Source organism: Suncus etruscus, chromosome 1, assembly GCF_024139225.1.
Source record: "Suncus etruscus isolate mSunEtr1 chromosome 1, mSunEtr1.pri.cur, whole genome shotgun sequence".
NCBI classification, from domain to species: Eukaryota; Metazoa; Chordata; class Mammalia; order Eulipotyphla; family Soricidae; genus Suncus; species Suncus etruscus.
In genome coordinates this window covers 104,015,348-104,031,180 of record NC_064848.1, presented here as the reverse complement: position 1 = coordinate 104,031,180, position 15,833 = coordinate 104,015,348, and the positions used below count along the sequence as shown (strand labels likewise).

Below are 15,833 nucleotides of genomic sequence, written 5' to 3'. Positions count from 1 at the left end.
TAATGAACTATCTTTGATCACATAGGTGCTCAGAGATATTTTCTTTCAGGACTTGTAGAACACATGAAAAACAAACATGGTCTGCTATTTAGTTTTCTGCAAAGCTGTTTTCCATGTTAGAAAGTGACTAATTTTTATTTCACACTAAAAAGGGCATGAAAAGGCAAAACAGAAGAAGGCTAAGGTGAACCTTGCTTAAATGAATAGCAAACCATACATAAATAGAGGATAGCCATTATTAAGACAATTAAATGTGCTAATAAAATATGACAAAATGTTACTTGGTGTGTTTTTCTTTACATGCAGCAGATTTATTATTAAATTATTAAAATAATTATACTTGAATTACAGCATATTCTCAGAAATGCAAAAAGACTGAAGATGTCAAAGAGTTAATTTAACCCTTTCCGTTGTCAACATTTTTGCATTTATTCTGTTACTCAACAAATATATATATTCCCATTTCCAGGTCTATTACCTACCTAATTCTATCTCTCTTTATATATATTTTCCCCTAGTTTTCAAATAAAATCCAATAACACGCAATTCAAGAGAGAAGAAAGGCAGTAAATGGAAATAATTTCTAGAGTATGATAATTTTTTAAGGAGAAGAAGCAAATATTGAAAACCCATTGTTTGTAAATATTCTTTTCATTCTTTGCCTTAGAGCATTTTTCATTAGACTTTTACTAGCAGTTTTACCGTAATCCATATTTCAGAAACAGATGGATTACAACTTCACAACTATTTATACTCTAGTGAATAAAGCCCCATTCAATTTCACCTACTCTATTTGTGAATGTTCTTTCTCTTTATGGGGATAAGATTTTCCCCCAAAGCCAAAATTTATGGCTCTCTTTCCTTCTGTCTCTTACAAATCCCATCTGTATGCTTTGTCATTAGGATGCAGTATACATCGTGTCTTATGTTATTAAACTCAGAACACACATATTATCACAATTGAGGAGTAATATCTCTATGCTAACTTGCTGTTCCTGAAAATTTATAAGGAATCCTGAAAGGAGCTGTATGCCCCCCCACACACAAAAAATAATGTTGTTATATAAGGTAAATAAATGGTGTTTCCATAATATGGGAGAAGTAACACATCTCTCATAATTCCTAAACCAAGCATTGTAAATGAAAGGCTCACTAGGAATATTTCTGCTAATAATGTGAGCTTTGTAAATGTGTGTCTTTCTTTCAATTCCTGCACAAGACAACCAGGAATGATTTACCTGTTCCTAAGAATTGTTCATATAATTCAATTGCCTGCTAAACTACTTGTCAAATGGCAAGGAAGGAATATGAAGCATCTTCTTAGAATAACAAATTTGGTACTTGTTTTACTCCATTACATACATAATATAACATACTCTAAAACCGAGAATGTACAACATTTATAAATTTCAAGTTCCATGTTTTGCTGGTACAAGTTTTGTTCTTGGGGAAAAAAAGGTTGAGATGAGTGAATTACTTCCCTTTCATCGCCATATTCATTAATACTCTTATTCAAATTATGGTTCTTGCATCTAGGCAAAACTCTTGAGAAAGTTATTATTAGATAGGATAAGGGGTGTACAGAAGACAGTATTTTTGCAGTAAAGTGTTCTTTTCTTTAAATAGTACACTACGTGGCCACAGCTCTAGGAAGCTCATCTAGGTCTCTGTGATGTCTTCGATTTCGTTTCTTCTTCATTTCCTGCATGTGCTTCCACTTTGGGCCGCCCTTGTTTCGCTGTCTCCTCTTCTCCCTGTGCCACATCTGTTCGCAGTACTGGTCCAGGCTAAAGTTTGGGCTGCTAAGGATTTGGATGTAGTCTTTATATCTCAACCGTGACTCAGCCAACAGATCCTTGACCTGCCCCTCCTCGTGCTCTGCCCTCTGTGTATTTTCCATCTGTTGGTTCTCAATAACATTCAAAGTCAACTTGACTATGGTGTGGATAAAAGTGTGCTCCTGAGCTTTGCAGTAATACATCCCAGAATCTTTCTTCTGCAAGCTTCGAATCAGTAGCCCATATTCTGTTCTGATGATCCTTTCATCGGATTTCAACTGCAGAATTGGAAAAATATAGGTAATAAATTAAAAACAGAGAGGGCTATGAGAAAATGAAAACAGGCTACATAGTTTTACTTATATGAATCTAAAAACTATATTCTCCATTTCTCTGTCATCAAGTAGAATATTGTCACATATAATTAAGAGGGTGAAAAAAGAAATATCCCCCAAAGATGCAAGTTTAAATCTATTATGACTAAAGGAAAAATTTCGATTTGGTTAGGTTCTTTTTCCCCAGTGTACTAATTGCAGAAAGTTAGTAAAAGTTAGTGAAATAAATAGGAAATTATTATCTGGCTGTGTTTAAGAAAAAATATAGGATTATCTTTGGTGTATTAAGAAAATCAATTGGTCTAAAATATTTAAAACTTTAATGACACAGCCATTGTGTAGAAAAAAAAAAGAAAATTTAGTGCTTGCTACAACTTGTAATATAGAAGAAATCACTGATCCCCCAAGTTAGCATTTTTTATATATCATATATCATATGGAATCTGTAAGTAGTAATTTGTTAAAAGTCAAGTGGAAAGGTAAGGACACAGCCTTTTTAGAAGTTAGAGTTATAATTGAAAAGGACCATAGTTGGAATGTTAGCAACATTTAAAGCTGAATTTCCCTTTTTATCATAGATTGAATTTTGATATTGTGTGAGTTTATATGATACTTTAGACTATGTCATTTAGGGAAATAGTTGTCATACCTCTGTATGTTATAACATTGTAATGTGATTTCAAGTGTGAGAAACTCAGTGAACTAAAAGAATCTCAGCTGAAATGTGATCCTGTCTATTCTATAAAGCAATAGACAATTCAAGTATTGAAGCCCCCCTGGTTTACAATCTGGTGTGAATAGCAAATCTATCTTCAATAAATCTAGAGGCATGTGCATGTATGTAAGAGCCCTGTGTAATGTGGAATGTTGTTGAGAGGGTCCATATTAAATAGAATAACAACAAAACAACACAGAAGTCTGGAAGATTTCCCATTTTACACATCTGCCCCTGTATTGTCGACTTTTCGTTGATGGAAATCCAGGAGGCATAAAGACAGCTAAATTAGATTTATTCACAGTGGGTGGACTATACTCTGCATCTTTATGTGAAAAATATGTAGGAAAAATCCCTTCAATTCTTGAAATATGAGAAAAGGAAAAGAAACATCTCTGGCGACCAGCCCAGTTAACTAACAAGTATATGGCCAACCACCCTCTGTGCCAGAGAAGTGCAGCTGGCGGGGTACCACTTGAGGCCACAGGCAGGTCACAGCTCAGATCTCTAGTTAATGAGGCTGAATGGTCTCCAGCCTTGCCTTCTCTCCACAATAAATCTGCACCATCAGGGTTTTGTTTGTTTGTTTCCCTTACTTTGCCATTTAGTGAGTTGTGTATGGAATTGTTTTTCCCCCCAAATGGATTTATTCTAAAGGCATAGATATTCAAAAATGCTATTGTAGTACAAATGAACCTTGAATTCACTTGTAGTTTCAGAAACCACAGGCATTCATACTTAAACCAATGTGAATTTGCATTGATAGTATTCCACAGGCTAACTAAAATATGTATTTATGTATTATGTTAAATTCATCAATATCATAATTAATATAAAAATATATTTCTTTTCAGTTATCCATTGTAAGAGTCATTGCAAAAAATGTAAAAACATCTTAGGCGACAATACTACATAGCTTAGGTTCTGTTCCCTATCTTCTCTGCTTCCACTGATGACTCATTCATCTTCCCTGATTGGCCTCCCATTTATCAAGTTAGTGACATAACATATGGTTGTATCTGAGGGTTAAAAGCAAAGCTGTTTGAAGGTTGAAGTGTGAAGAATTATCAACAACATTATAGACTACTGCTGTGTAGCAAGAGAGATGTTCTGAAGATATATATATATATAATATATATATCTTATATATATTTCTGCGATTCTTTTAATAGAAAATGAACTGTGGCTATTAGCAAGGAAATCAAAATGGGTTGACTGATTCCATTTTATCTCTAGACTTCCTTTCATAACTGGTATTCGTGCCAATATAGAAACTGCATTTAATGTGCTTTAGAGATAATCTCAGCTCTGACTCATTAATTTTTATTGTTCTCTTTAATATTCTGACAGGAAGCAAGAATGACGTTAATTTCACACACATTATGCAACACTTCATCATTATTGTTCTTACTCTTTCTGTATCCTGTTTATGCTTCCCCTCTGATGTCTGGTTACTGTTGCACTTTTTGAGCCTTCTGCTGTCCATACAAGACTCAACTTCATAAAGACTTGTCATTGCATTAGTCTGTTTTCTTTATCATTTCTTTCTCCCATGAATGAATATTTTTTCTTAATATCTCACCTTCTAATAAAATGTGTATCTCAGTATCTCTTTCGTTTATCTAGTTGAATCTTTATTAGATTACGGGATTTTTGTTCTTCAGATATTACAAAGGTATGCCTTTAATAAAATTACATCTTGAATAAAATACAATTGAACTGATTTCTTTTCATAGAAATTTTGTGATTTAGATATAGAAATCAATAGCCCAGAAATTAAATGGCTGATGAACATTTGCCTACTTTCCATTTTCATTCTCTGTAATGCTTTCACTCTGTGGTAGAATTGGATACATTATGAGGACTGAATTTCACAGTGAAATGTCAGCTCAGTCAATTTAGAGAATTCCAGTCCTTTATAAGGAGATAATGTAATCTCTTGCCACTGATTTAAAGTCATGGAATTTTCTCTACTTTAAAAGTGATAAGTAAAAACTGCTCAGTCTTTCAAATCAAAACCATGTTTGAACTGGGGTCGACTATCCATTTAGCTAATGTGAACAAAGATCATATATTTGGCTTTATTAAGCATAGATCTTTAGTGAAGGGCAATTCATTTAAAATGAGAAGAGTAACATGGAAAGAGACAAAGGACTCTTAAGGTACCAAACAGCAGGTAAAGGTCATGCACATCATTTTGTGATAATAGCAACTTAATGATAATTCCTTGTAGATAATTCACCTGTCAGCCTTTCAGAAAGACAGCATGAAGGTGTCTTAGAATTAAATCTAAAACTTTAAAAATAATGCATTTCTTCATCAAATATAGAAACTTCTTTTAAAATAGTGCTTAGTTACTAAAAACATTGTTTAAAGAAATCAAAGTTAGGACTAAAGGCATAGTTCAAAGAATTGGAGCACATTCTTTGCTTGTTTTAGGCCTAGATTTGAATTCCCAGTGCATGGTCCCCTGAGCACCACCACCAAGAATGAGTCTCAGTCACAACGCATAAAGTAGCTCCCTCAACACTATAGGTATCAAGCATTAAATATTCAAATTTAAGTAAACTAAAATCATTTTTAAATTAAATAACACCTTTTATTAAAATGAAATATAAAATGTAATTATTTTGCATTATAACATACATAAAAATTAGTATTTCTATTTTAATGAGGAAGGAGTTTTTTTCTGAGAGTAAGACACAATAGAGCTATAAAATAATACATTTGTCTGAAAAATATAAAAAATGGTTGTTTTTTTTTGTTGTTGTGGGGCCAATCTGTATTTGCTTGTAAAGCCAGTGCTATGCATTCAGAAATTGCTCCTGGCTTGGGTGGACCATATGGGACACCTGGGGATCGAACAGTAATCCATCCTAGGCTGGTGCTTGCAAGGCAGATGTTTTAGCTCTAGAGCCACTACTCCGGCCCCAATGTGAGTTAAATTTTAACCATTGTACAACAAGGTGGAAGAAATATTCTTCATTGTACTATAAGGTGGAGGAAATATTCATCATAGAAATGTTCTAATAAAATGACTGTCTTTGAGAAACTAAAATTTTAAACTTACAATTCTAATGTTCAAATTACTTTAAAATGTATTTATTGACACACTTGAATTATTTACCTGTTAAATATCGAAGAGAGCAAGCTCATTGCTACTCTCATAGAGGAGATTAGATGTACTTTTCTTTTTTTATCAAATAGCGATGGGGAGATTATAGTGGAATAATACAAAGACAAACTCCTCTCAAATCAAAACAAATAATACTTCACACTATTTCGCTCAAGGTGAGCATTTTTTTATATCATTAAGTTACCTCTTCTCGATGTTCATCTCCTGAACGTTGGATATACCATTTAATAGAGGCTTGTTGGGATTTAGGTATACATTCCAGAAAGGTCGAATTAAATTCAATGCCAAAAATCACCTTTTCATCAGCAGTCTCATGACTAATGCCTGGAAAGCAAACATGGAATAGGAGATTAACCTTGACCTTCTTTTAAAAACAATGGGAAAATAGAATGATTTAGAACAGATGCTACGAAGGAAAGATTCATACATTATTAAAGAGAAAGGAAATTCAAGTTATAATATTATTACCTACAAGTCAAAAATTATCAATGACATTGATTTTTAAAACTCTATCCACACAATGAACATTTTACTCCTCTATCAACAAGTATCTATTTATAATTCAATTAAAAAATAAAAATTCATAAGATCTAATTCTAGTCACTGATTCTTTTTTGACTTAGTTGAATAAAATGCTTGTTTCAAAATCCTTTGGCATTCTTTAATGCTTTTTATTTTTAAAGACTTAATTAATTTTTCACTAAATACTGTAGTTTGTTCTAGGAGACAATTTGTGTAACTTTTAGAAAGAAACTCTGCCATAAATTTGTAACAAAGCTAAATATATAACATAAAGCACATTTAATAAAAAGAAAGGTATTTGATGACATTCTACAGTAATGACAAGTTAATTTTTTTACCTAGTAATTAAAAATCAAGATATTTTCTGTTTTGGTTATTAAGAAAATTTATTAAAAGAAGAAAACTTCAGTACACATGTATTGGTATGATAAAGTTAATCAGATGCTAAAGGAACAGTGTCTCAGAACCCTATTCTCATAAATCAACCACAACACCTGAAACACATTTCATTAGGAGTAGCCAAAGCTGTGCCCCATGTGTGATCTAAAATCTGTACCTAAAATTTGATCAAATAAACATAATGACTGCCTAGTCTGGCTCTAATATATACTTTTTCATCATATATTCAGATGTCTCTATTCTATAAATGAGCCTACTTAGACTTTTAGGCCCAAATCAAAGAGTAAGACTTAAGAGACCAAAGTGGATTCTAAACCTACACACACAAAATTATTAGTAAATGGCATGAATACATATAACCAAATATTAATTTTCAAGAAATTTCCTTTGAACTTATTTGTGTATTACTAGAAATTATGGTCAAGCTTTCTGACACCATTATGAATTATCCTCATATAATCTTGAAAATGTGTAGCAATTAACCTTATAATACATTTACATCTCTTCCAATTCAAAAATATTTCATAGATGGTTTATAGTTAATAAATTACTAATACACAAAAATATTACTTTTGTCATCATAGTGACAAATGTCTTTTCACCTGAGCAAGAAAAATTTATGGAATAAACATGGAAGATGTAGGATGACTGTTAAGAAAGATATAGAAAAATACAACTAGACAAACTTAAAGAGATGTCCAGCTTTGTGAAAACTAAAAAAAAAGATATTGAGATGGCTTAAATCATTCTACAAAGAACTAAAAAGCAGTGATCATAAAAAATAGTCATTGCTGTATCAGTTTAACTAAAAATGAAATTCTTGTTCCCACATTTTGTTTCAATTCTGAGCTTAAAATTTTAATTAAGATAATATTTGTGTTATACAAGTTATTGACAGTATACATATACTGATATACACATACATACATTTGTATAGACAAAGATTTATTAATAAGTTACTATTTAATATAAATTAAATTTGGCTTTGGGGACACACTCAAAAGTACTAAGGGCTGACTCATGGCTCTGAGTTTATGGTCACTACTAGCAGTGCTCGGGGACCAATGCTGGGGGAATCAATCAAACTTGACAAGGTAAGTGCAACACTAATCTACTACTATTATCTGATTTTTAATCTGTGAAAGTTTCTAGATAATGTTTAAAAATGTTTGTAAGAATAATTCTCTTTGGACTGGAGGGAGTACACAGAGGCCTTAACAATTCTTTTTCACAGCAGACCAGTGTTGGCTCCCCAGAACTACCAATGTTTCTCAGAGTCCTTGAGTCCAGAGCCAGAAGAATGTTCTGAGCATAGCCAAGTGTGACCCTCAAAATTCTCTTTGAACGAGAGAGATGATTGTCATAGAGGACAGATGTCAGGGTAAAGAGTGGAAGGGGAAATATGGAATTGCTGGTGGAGAATATGCACTGGTGAGGAAAATGAGCACTGAACTCAAACATAAACAATGTTGTAACTGTGTATCCCATGGTGACTCAATTAATTAATTAAAAATTCAAAGAAAACCACCTCATTAGCGACTTAATTTTTGACTTGCCCAACAAATATAATTTGTTTTATGTGCAAAGAAAACTCATAATTTTCACTTAGATCTCACGTAAAAACTATATTAAAGTGGTACAGTCCTATTAAAAAATTTCTTTATCTTTCCCTCTTATATCACTCAGTATAATAAATTCCATGCACATCATGTATAGAAAAATTTCATGATTTCATCACGCCTGATGGCTGTATAATATCCCATTGTGTACCACCATTTCTTTAGCCACTCCTCTGTTGAAGAGCATCTTGGTTGTTCCCAGAGCCTGGCTATTGTAAACAGTGATGCAATGAATATAGGTGTGAGGAAGAGATTTTTGAATTGTATTTTTGTGTTCTTAAGGCATATATCCCTAGCAGTGGTATAGCTGGATCATATGGGAGCTCAGTTTCCAGTTTTTTGAGAAATCTCCATATTATTTTCTGTAAGGCTGAACTAGAATGCATTCCCACCAGCAATGAATAAGAGTTTCTTTCTCTCCACATACCCGCCAGCACTGCTTGTTCTTGTTCTTTGTGATGTGTGCCAATCTCTGTAACGTGAAATGGTACCTCATAGTCATTTTGATTTGCATCTCCCTGATGATTAGTGATGTGGAGCATTTTTTTATGTGTCTTTTGGCCATTTGTATTTCTTCTTTGACAAAGTGTCTGTTTTCCCCATTTTTTGATGGGATTAGATTTTTTTCTTGTAAAGTTCTGCCAGTGCCTTGTATATTTTGGATATTAGTCCCTTATCAGATAGGTAATAGGTGAATAGTTTCTCATATTCAGTACGTGGCTATTGTATCCTAGGTACTATTTCCTTTGAGGTGCAGAAGCTTCTCAGCTTAATATATTCCCTTCTGTTTAGCAAAGACATTATTGTAATAATTCCAGAGACAATAGAGTTAAGGGCCAGAAGGACCGGTTCACAATATGCAGCTCACCACAAAGAGTGGTGAATGCTATTAGGGAAATAATTACACTAACTAGTAGAATGACAGTGTTAATGAATGAGAGAAGTAGAATGCCTGTCCCGAATACAGGCAGGGGTGGAGAAGGAGGTAGGAGATTATTGATGGTGGGAATGTTACACTGGTAAAGGGTGGTGTTTTATTTATGACTGAAACCCAACTATAATCATGGTTGTAATTATGGTGTTTAAATAAAGATTTTATTAAAAAAAATTCTTTACCCCTCTCTCTGGTGTAAAATAATTGTAAACTTGTGTAAAATAATTACGAAGAGTATGTTTGGTTTTTAGATGACAATATTTTATATAAAATGTCTAGAATATTATATAAATCATAACTGAATGACATCACTGAAATCATTATCAGTAACTGAAATAATATTATATTTAACATTGCTAGAATTTAAATGTTGACTTAAATGTTAAAGTTTAAATTTATTACTGATTATAGTATCAGTAATCATGTAGTATTACAGCATGTGACAGTTCAAGTAATAAAGAAAGAAAAACAAATAAAATTATCTATTGACTATTTACTATGAATTACAAACAAATTATCTCCTTTCTTGTTTCTTAGAAACTATTATTCATGTCTGATCTTCTCCCTTAACATTTTTCTTTAATTCCAAAAATCTATTCCTTCCTGCTGGCTTTTTGAAAATTCCAATTTATATCAATATGGTGTAAATACTTTTTTACTTATAAATATGTCTTTAGAAATATTAAATAGCTCCTTATACATATAAAGTAAATATTAATTTTGTCTAAAAACACAGAAAACATGACAAGTTTAAACAAACTGTAATTTCTTCCTAATTCTACTTTATCAAATTTGACTTGCTTTTAAGGCAACCTCTCAAAATATAGCTATCTGAGATACTTTTCTTCATCTATCTATTAAACAAATGTTCTTGTGTAATATGTAACTATTATTGAGGCACTATGATGGGCAAATTCCTTGCCATTATGACTTATTTTAGTAAATATAATATATTTTCAAATGTATAGATAATCAAAACAGATTTTATCTGTCATTTTTATGAGCTAAAATAAAATTAAACAAATAAAGGAATAAAGAGGGAATAGTGAAAGGTATTTTATGTGAAATGGACAAAAAATGCTTTAATGAAGAGAAACTAAGACTTAGGGTACAAAATTAGATTATGTGACGATAGAATACAAATATCTGTAGCAATGATTTCTTTTGTAGAAGAAACACAAGTTACTATTATATGTGAAGAGAATACTATATTTGGGGTTTTTGAATAAGAAATATTAATCAATTGATACATTAATGATAGTTTGCCATGTGATCAGTAGAGATTTGTGGGCCATAAATTTATAATTATTTTATAATTCTAAAAGATAGAGTTAATTTTTTTTAAGGGAATGCAATGATGTGAAATAAGTATATAGGTTACTCTGGGACTAGGGAGGTAGTTCAGGAATTAGGAAACATGCTTTGCATGAGCTTTACAGAACTTTCACCACAACACCAATGATGTTTTAAGCATGATGGAGTACCACTCTGGAGAGCTCTAACATGACTGGGAGGTCCTAGTGGTCATGGTATTACAGGATTTAAGCATTACATTTTCTGAACCTAGCACTGAACTGTGCCTTGTTGGCTGTTTATTACAAGTAGGGGTCCAAGGGACCCCTGAATATGAGTTGGAGGTTCTAAAATATTAACTTCCCTCATAGAATGGGGAAGAGACTCAGGGGAGGCAGACTTGGGTTTGGGAGCACAAATTTCAGTTGCATGGCCTCTGATCAAGTTTGGAAGCTTTGATTAAATTGGTATTAGGTATGTATGTAATAGAATAAAAAGGTGTAGATAAATTTTTTCTAGGCATTTTAAAAAAAAGCTAAAGAATGACTGCTAAATGATGGGTGTTTGTTAAACTGGTCAGTTAGATGAAAGGATATATATATATTTTTTTTTTCCATCATATAAGTATGATGGAAAATATTTACATAACAAATACTTTTTAAAAAGAATAACAGTAGGTCTTTTCTTGATGTCATTTGACAGATTTATTGAGCATTTATTTAGGAGGGTTCTTAAGATTTTGAATGAATATACAGATTAACACAAAAATATTGTTATAACTGTAGAAATAATTTTTTTAGATAACATGGAAATTACAGCATTAGGGAATGAATATGCATGGATTGGATACTAAAATGTTAGAGCCAAAAGGAAAGTTAAACAAAGTCAAAAGAAGCAGTCTGTAAAGAAAGAGGAAAATTAGAAGGGAGTTGATTACTGAAACAGATTTATTGAAAGATATCTATGCAAACAAAAAGACTGTTTTGTAATGCTTATCACTTTTACTGATCTAAAAACAAAATCCAGCATTGTCGATTAAAGCTACCAATTATTTAAATCCATCTCACAGTGTTCCTATAAGTATCCCGAAAAGAAAACAGCTCTTTTGGGACCATAGTGAACTTTGTCCATTGTTTTAGCACACCACTGTATAAAAATCCAATAGAGAAAGCATTTAAAATAAGGAACCAGAATTGAGTAAAAGTGAGAATTGAAAATTGCCCATTGGATATGGCAAAGAGGAAATTGCTAGTGACCTTGACAAAAAATGGATAGAGTGGAATGATGATGATGATTAGAAGAGACTGTGTGCAGTGGCTAGTTATAGCAAGAATAGGATGTGGAACAGTGGAAATAATACCTTGTTAATTTTAAACAAGAGTTTAAGATTATTTTATTTATAATATTTATTATAAACCCACATAAGAATATACTTCTTTGTTCTTAGTTTGTTGTTTAGTTTTTGATGTTTTTGCCTAATTCTCTACCAATACACACATTTCTAATGTTTCAGAAATGCACAGATTGTTTCTATTTTTATTTACAAATATAGTTTTAATTTCTAAAACAATTCCTATTTAATCTTACTTGAACATTTAAAAATTATATACCTGACACACAGAAAAATAACTGTAAAAAATATGGGGCACAATAGTATGTTGCCTACATATTGTAGTGAAAAATTAAATGTAATATTCTGGGCCAAACAGTGCTCATTTTTCAGTAATATAAGGTTATAAATTATTTAAACAAACAGTTAATTTTCCATCGCCAGGGTTGCATCTAATAACATCTTTTTTTCTCCAGTTGTGTGTATATGAGCATGTGTGTGCCTGTTTTTATGTGTTTTGCTATCCAAACTTGCAATTTCAAACTGGAGTTTATGAAAATTAACAAAAGCTGTAGAGATTGTTTAGAGATTTAGAGATTATTTTCTGCTATCAGGCACTTAAAACACTGCCTCTCTGTTCTCCAGTCTACCCATCAAGATTCATGCTTTCTCGTGTTTCTAGTTTTTTTTTGTGTGTGTATGCTTCTGGTTTTTGAAATTTTCTGTGAACACTTGATTCTTTGGTGATGGCTCTTTTCAATAACTCCCAAGTCACTAATTATGCTTTATGACATTTCCCCAAAGAATAATAAGCTCTCAAAAGAGTTTCTTTGTCTCAGAAAATACTCAGGACAATTATAAGCACAGGAGGGCATTTAATAATATGTAATGAATGAAGTAATATGCAAATTTACATACAAATACAAACAATATAGAAGATGCCAATACATTTATCAGACTTGTCAGGGAGGGTCCCTTTAAGTTTATAAATGTCCCAGTGCTTTGGATCATATCCTGCTTTATCTTTAAAAGCAGTTTTCAAACTTTACAAGACTAGATAAGCAGTAAAATAAAAAGGGAGGGGGTCTTAGGAATTGTAAAAGACATATGAAACAACAATATATCAAAGTATTATTCACTTAGGCATGTAGACAGTAAGTTGATGTAAAAAAATTCTTCTATTGCTTTTCCAGAGCATAAATACACAAAATGAGCTCTTTCTATATAATAGATGATTTAATTCATATAACAAAAAGACACACATAAACAGGCTTAAAATTTTAAATGGGAGAAAAGCCTTTTAATCTATACTTACTGTCTTCTATGTCCCAACATTGCGTAATTGGATCTCCATACTTTACATCTTGGCGTCTAGCTCTCCTATGGAAAATGAATTAAACTATTTAGAATGTTTAGCATGACAAGTGAAAATAAAAAAAAACTACAATATAAAAACATTAGCTATATCTGTGCTATAATAATCATGCTACTCATTCTAAATGAAAGCCAATATTTAATTCACTCCTATAGTAAATAAAATATTACTAGAAGTAGAGTTCTGACAGAACCAATGCTATTTTGGCAATAAGACATTTTATTTAACTTTCAAAGCTTTTTCTTTCCTTGACTTTTAGTAAATTTTTCATGAGAATCGACTGAATGAAACATAATGCAGGTTTTTACATACATGAATGGGGTTCAATATTCCAACCTTCTTTATATCATCATTGGGGAAAAAGATACAATATAAAAATTTCAGTTAGTGGATGACAAAATACAAACAAATACAAAATCATTTGTCATTTTGAGTCACTATTACATATATTTTTATTAAACAGAAAGAGATAGTTATTTGAAATGAAAGTACAATTTGGCATGCCTTTAACAAGGCAATGTTATTTTATTGGCTGATCAGAGAAATTCAAAAGCAGATATGTTACTTTATTTAATCACCATGATGCTGAATAATAGTGATATGATAATGATAAGTATGAGAAAAATAATGTGCTAGTCTTCAATATCATTTATTTTCCTTATCAAAAATGAGTACATAGAGGGTAATAGATATGTTACACTACACTAGCCAAGCAGTATTCAATTAGAGAATATTTTCTTTAACTTTGGTTATTTTCTGTTCTATGTTATCATGCAGAAGATGCTAGAAATCAAACAAACATGTTTTGTATAGTATTCTGGGTATCTCTTGAGGGCAATGCCTGACCAGTGAACACCTGCACTGAACTCAACTATCCTATTCATGTTAGGGCTCGTATGGACATTCTACGAGTTAAGGAAAAACCTCACAGTGGCATATCTGTGAGATCATAGGTATCATCCTGGGAAATATAAGGAGAAAAATTGATGACAGTATAAGTACATAAGGTCAAGAATGTTTTTAAAACTTGGCTGCTTAAAGAATTTTGTCAATTCATCAAATTGAAGGTTCATTACCAACTAATAAGTATTTATGCTTTTTAGCTTCTAGAAAAGCATTTCCAAAGACTTACTAGGTTTTATCTATTGTTTACTTGGCCAAAAAGTAGACAGTTGAGTATTTATTACTTTTAACTTGTAATAAAAGTATGCCATTAAAAATTAAATTGAAAGTTTTAATAAATATACAATATTTCCTAATTTTAATTATATTGCTGGGTTTTTTATATTGCTGTATTCTTACATATTTAAATAGTGATTCTTAGAATTTTCAACTTATTATGTCATTAAGATTTAAAAGAGAAAAATGTATAATTAGAGATAGAATAACATTTATTTAAGTTATTTTATATTGTTTATAAGATTTAAGATAAAAATAATACCATACATTGGGGTTATAAAAATAGTGCAGTGAAAGAGCCTATGCCTTGCAAGAGGCCAACTCATTTTTGATTCCCAGCACTCCACCCCACCCCCTAGTCTGCCAGGAGTGAATTCTGAATGCAGAGCCAGTGTATGTCCCTTGCACTGCTAGATGTAGCCCCCAAATGTAAAAAAAAGTAACACATATAAATTGCTATTATTTTATTTACAGACAGTAACTTTGAATAATGTCATAAAGTACTGTTAGATTGACCCATTTTTAAGTAAAATATTTATACTATATTAGGCATCATCAGTCATATTGATTAAATTCAGGTTGTTTATAATATTTTTGCTAAGAAAACAAATGCTGAAATGAATATTGTCAACACATAACTTTGTAGTAATTTTGCCCATGTATGTGTAAAAAAAGTTCCTAGCAGGAAGTTGTTGACTCAAAATTACATTACTTTTTTGTTTCTTTGTTTTTGTTTTGGGTCCCCACCCCTCAGTGCTTGGGGTTACTCCTGGCCCTGAGCTCAGAAATAGTTCCTCACAGGCTTAGGGGATGATATGGGATGCTAGGATCCAAACTCATGTCCGTCCCAGGGAAGCCTCTTACAAGGCAAATGCCCTGCTGCTGTGTTATCTTTCTGGTCTCTAAGATAACATTACTTTTAATAGCACACAAAGTAGTAAACTACAAACAGTAGGACAATAGTTAATGGTATATCTAAATTATAAGCTGTAAGTTAGCAAGTTAGAGTCTATATAGCAAAAGTAAAACTGTCATGAGTCATGGAGTGTGCTGTATGTAAAATTTTACCAACACATATACTTATACATTATTTATATAATATTAAGTATAGGTGAATATTTCTTAGAATCAACATAAAGGGAAAATAAGAACATTGATAACATATAAAAATTTTATTAGTGTTAATCTTAGAAGGAAAATAATATAAACAATATAAAC

General features: G+C 31.7%; 1 protein-coding gene across 1 annotated transcript in view; it reads right to left on the bottom strand.

Moving 5' to 3' along the window:
• Positions 1-1,297: 1,297 nt before the first annotated feature.
• The window catches only part of SEMA3D (semaphorin 3D), a 116,361-nt gene continuing 101,825 nt past the window's right edge, over positions 1,298-15,833 (bottom strand). The window contains exons 15-17 of the mRNA XM_049772797.1: positions 13,377-13,441; positions 6,149-6,288; positions 1,298-2,056 (exon numbers count right to left, since the gene is read on the bottom strand). Of these exons, the coding sequence (XP_049628754.1) occupies positions 1,631-2,056; positions 6,149-6,288; positions 13,377-13,441 (631 nt within the window). The 3' untranslated portion in view covers positions 1,298-1,630. The remainder of the gene's footprint in view (positions 2,057-6,148; positions 6,289-13,376; positions 13,442-15,833) is intronic.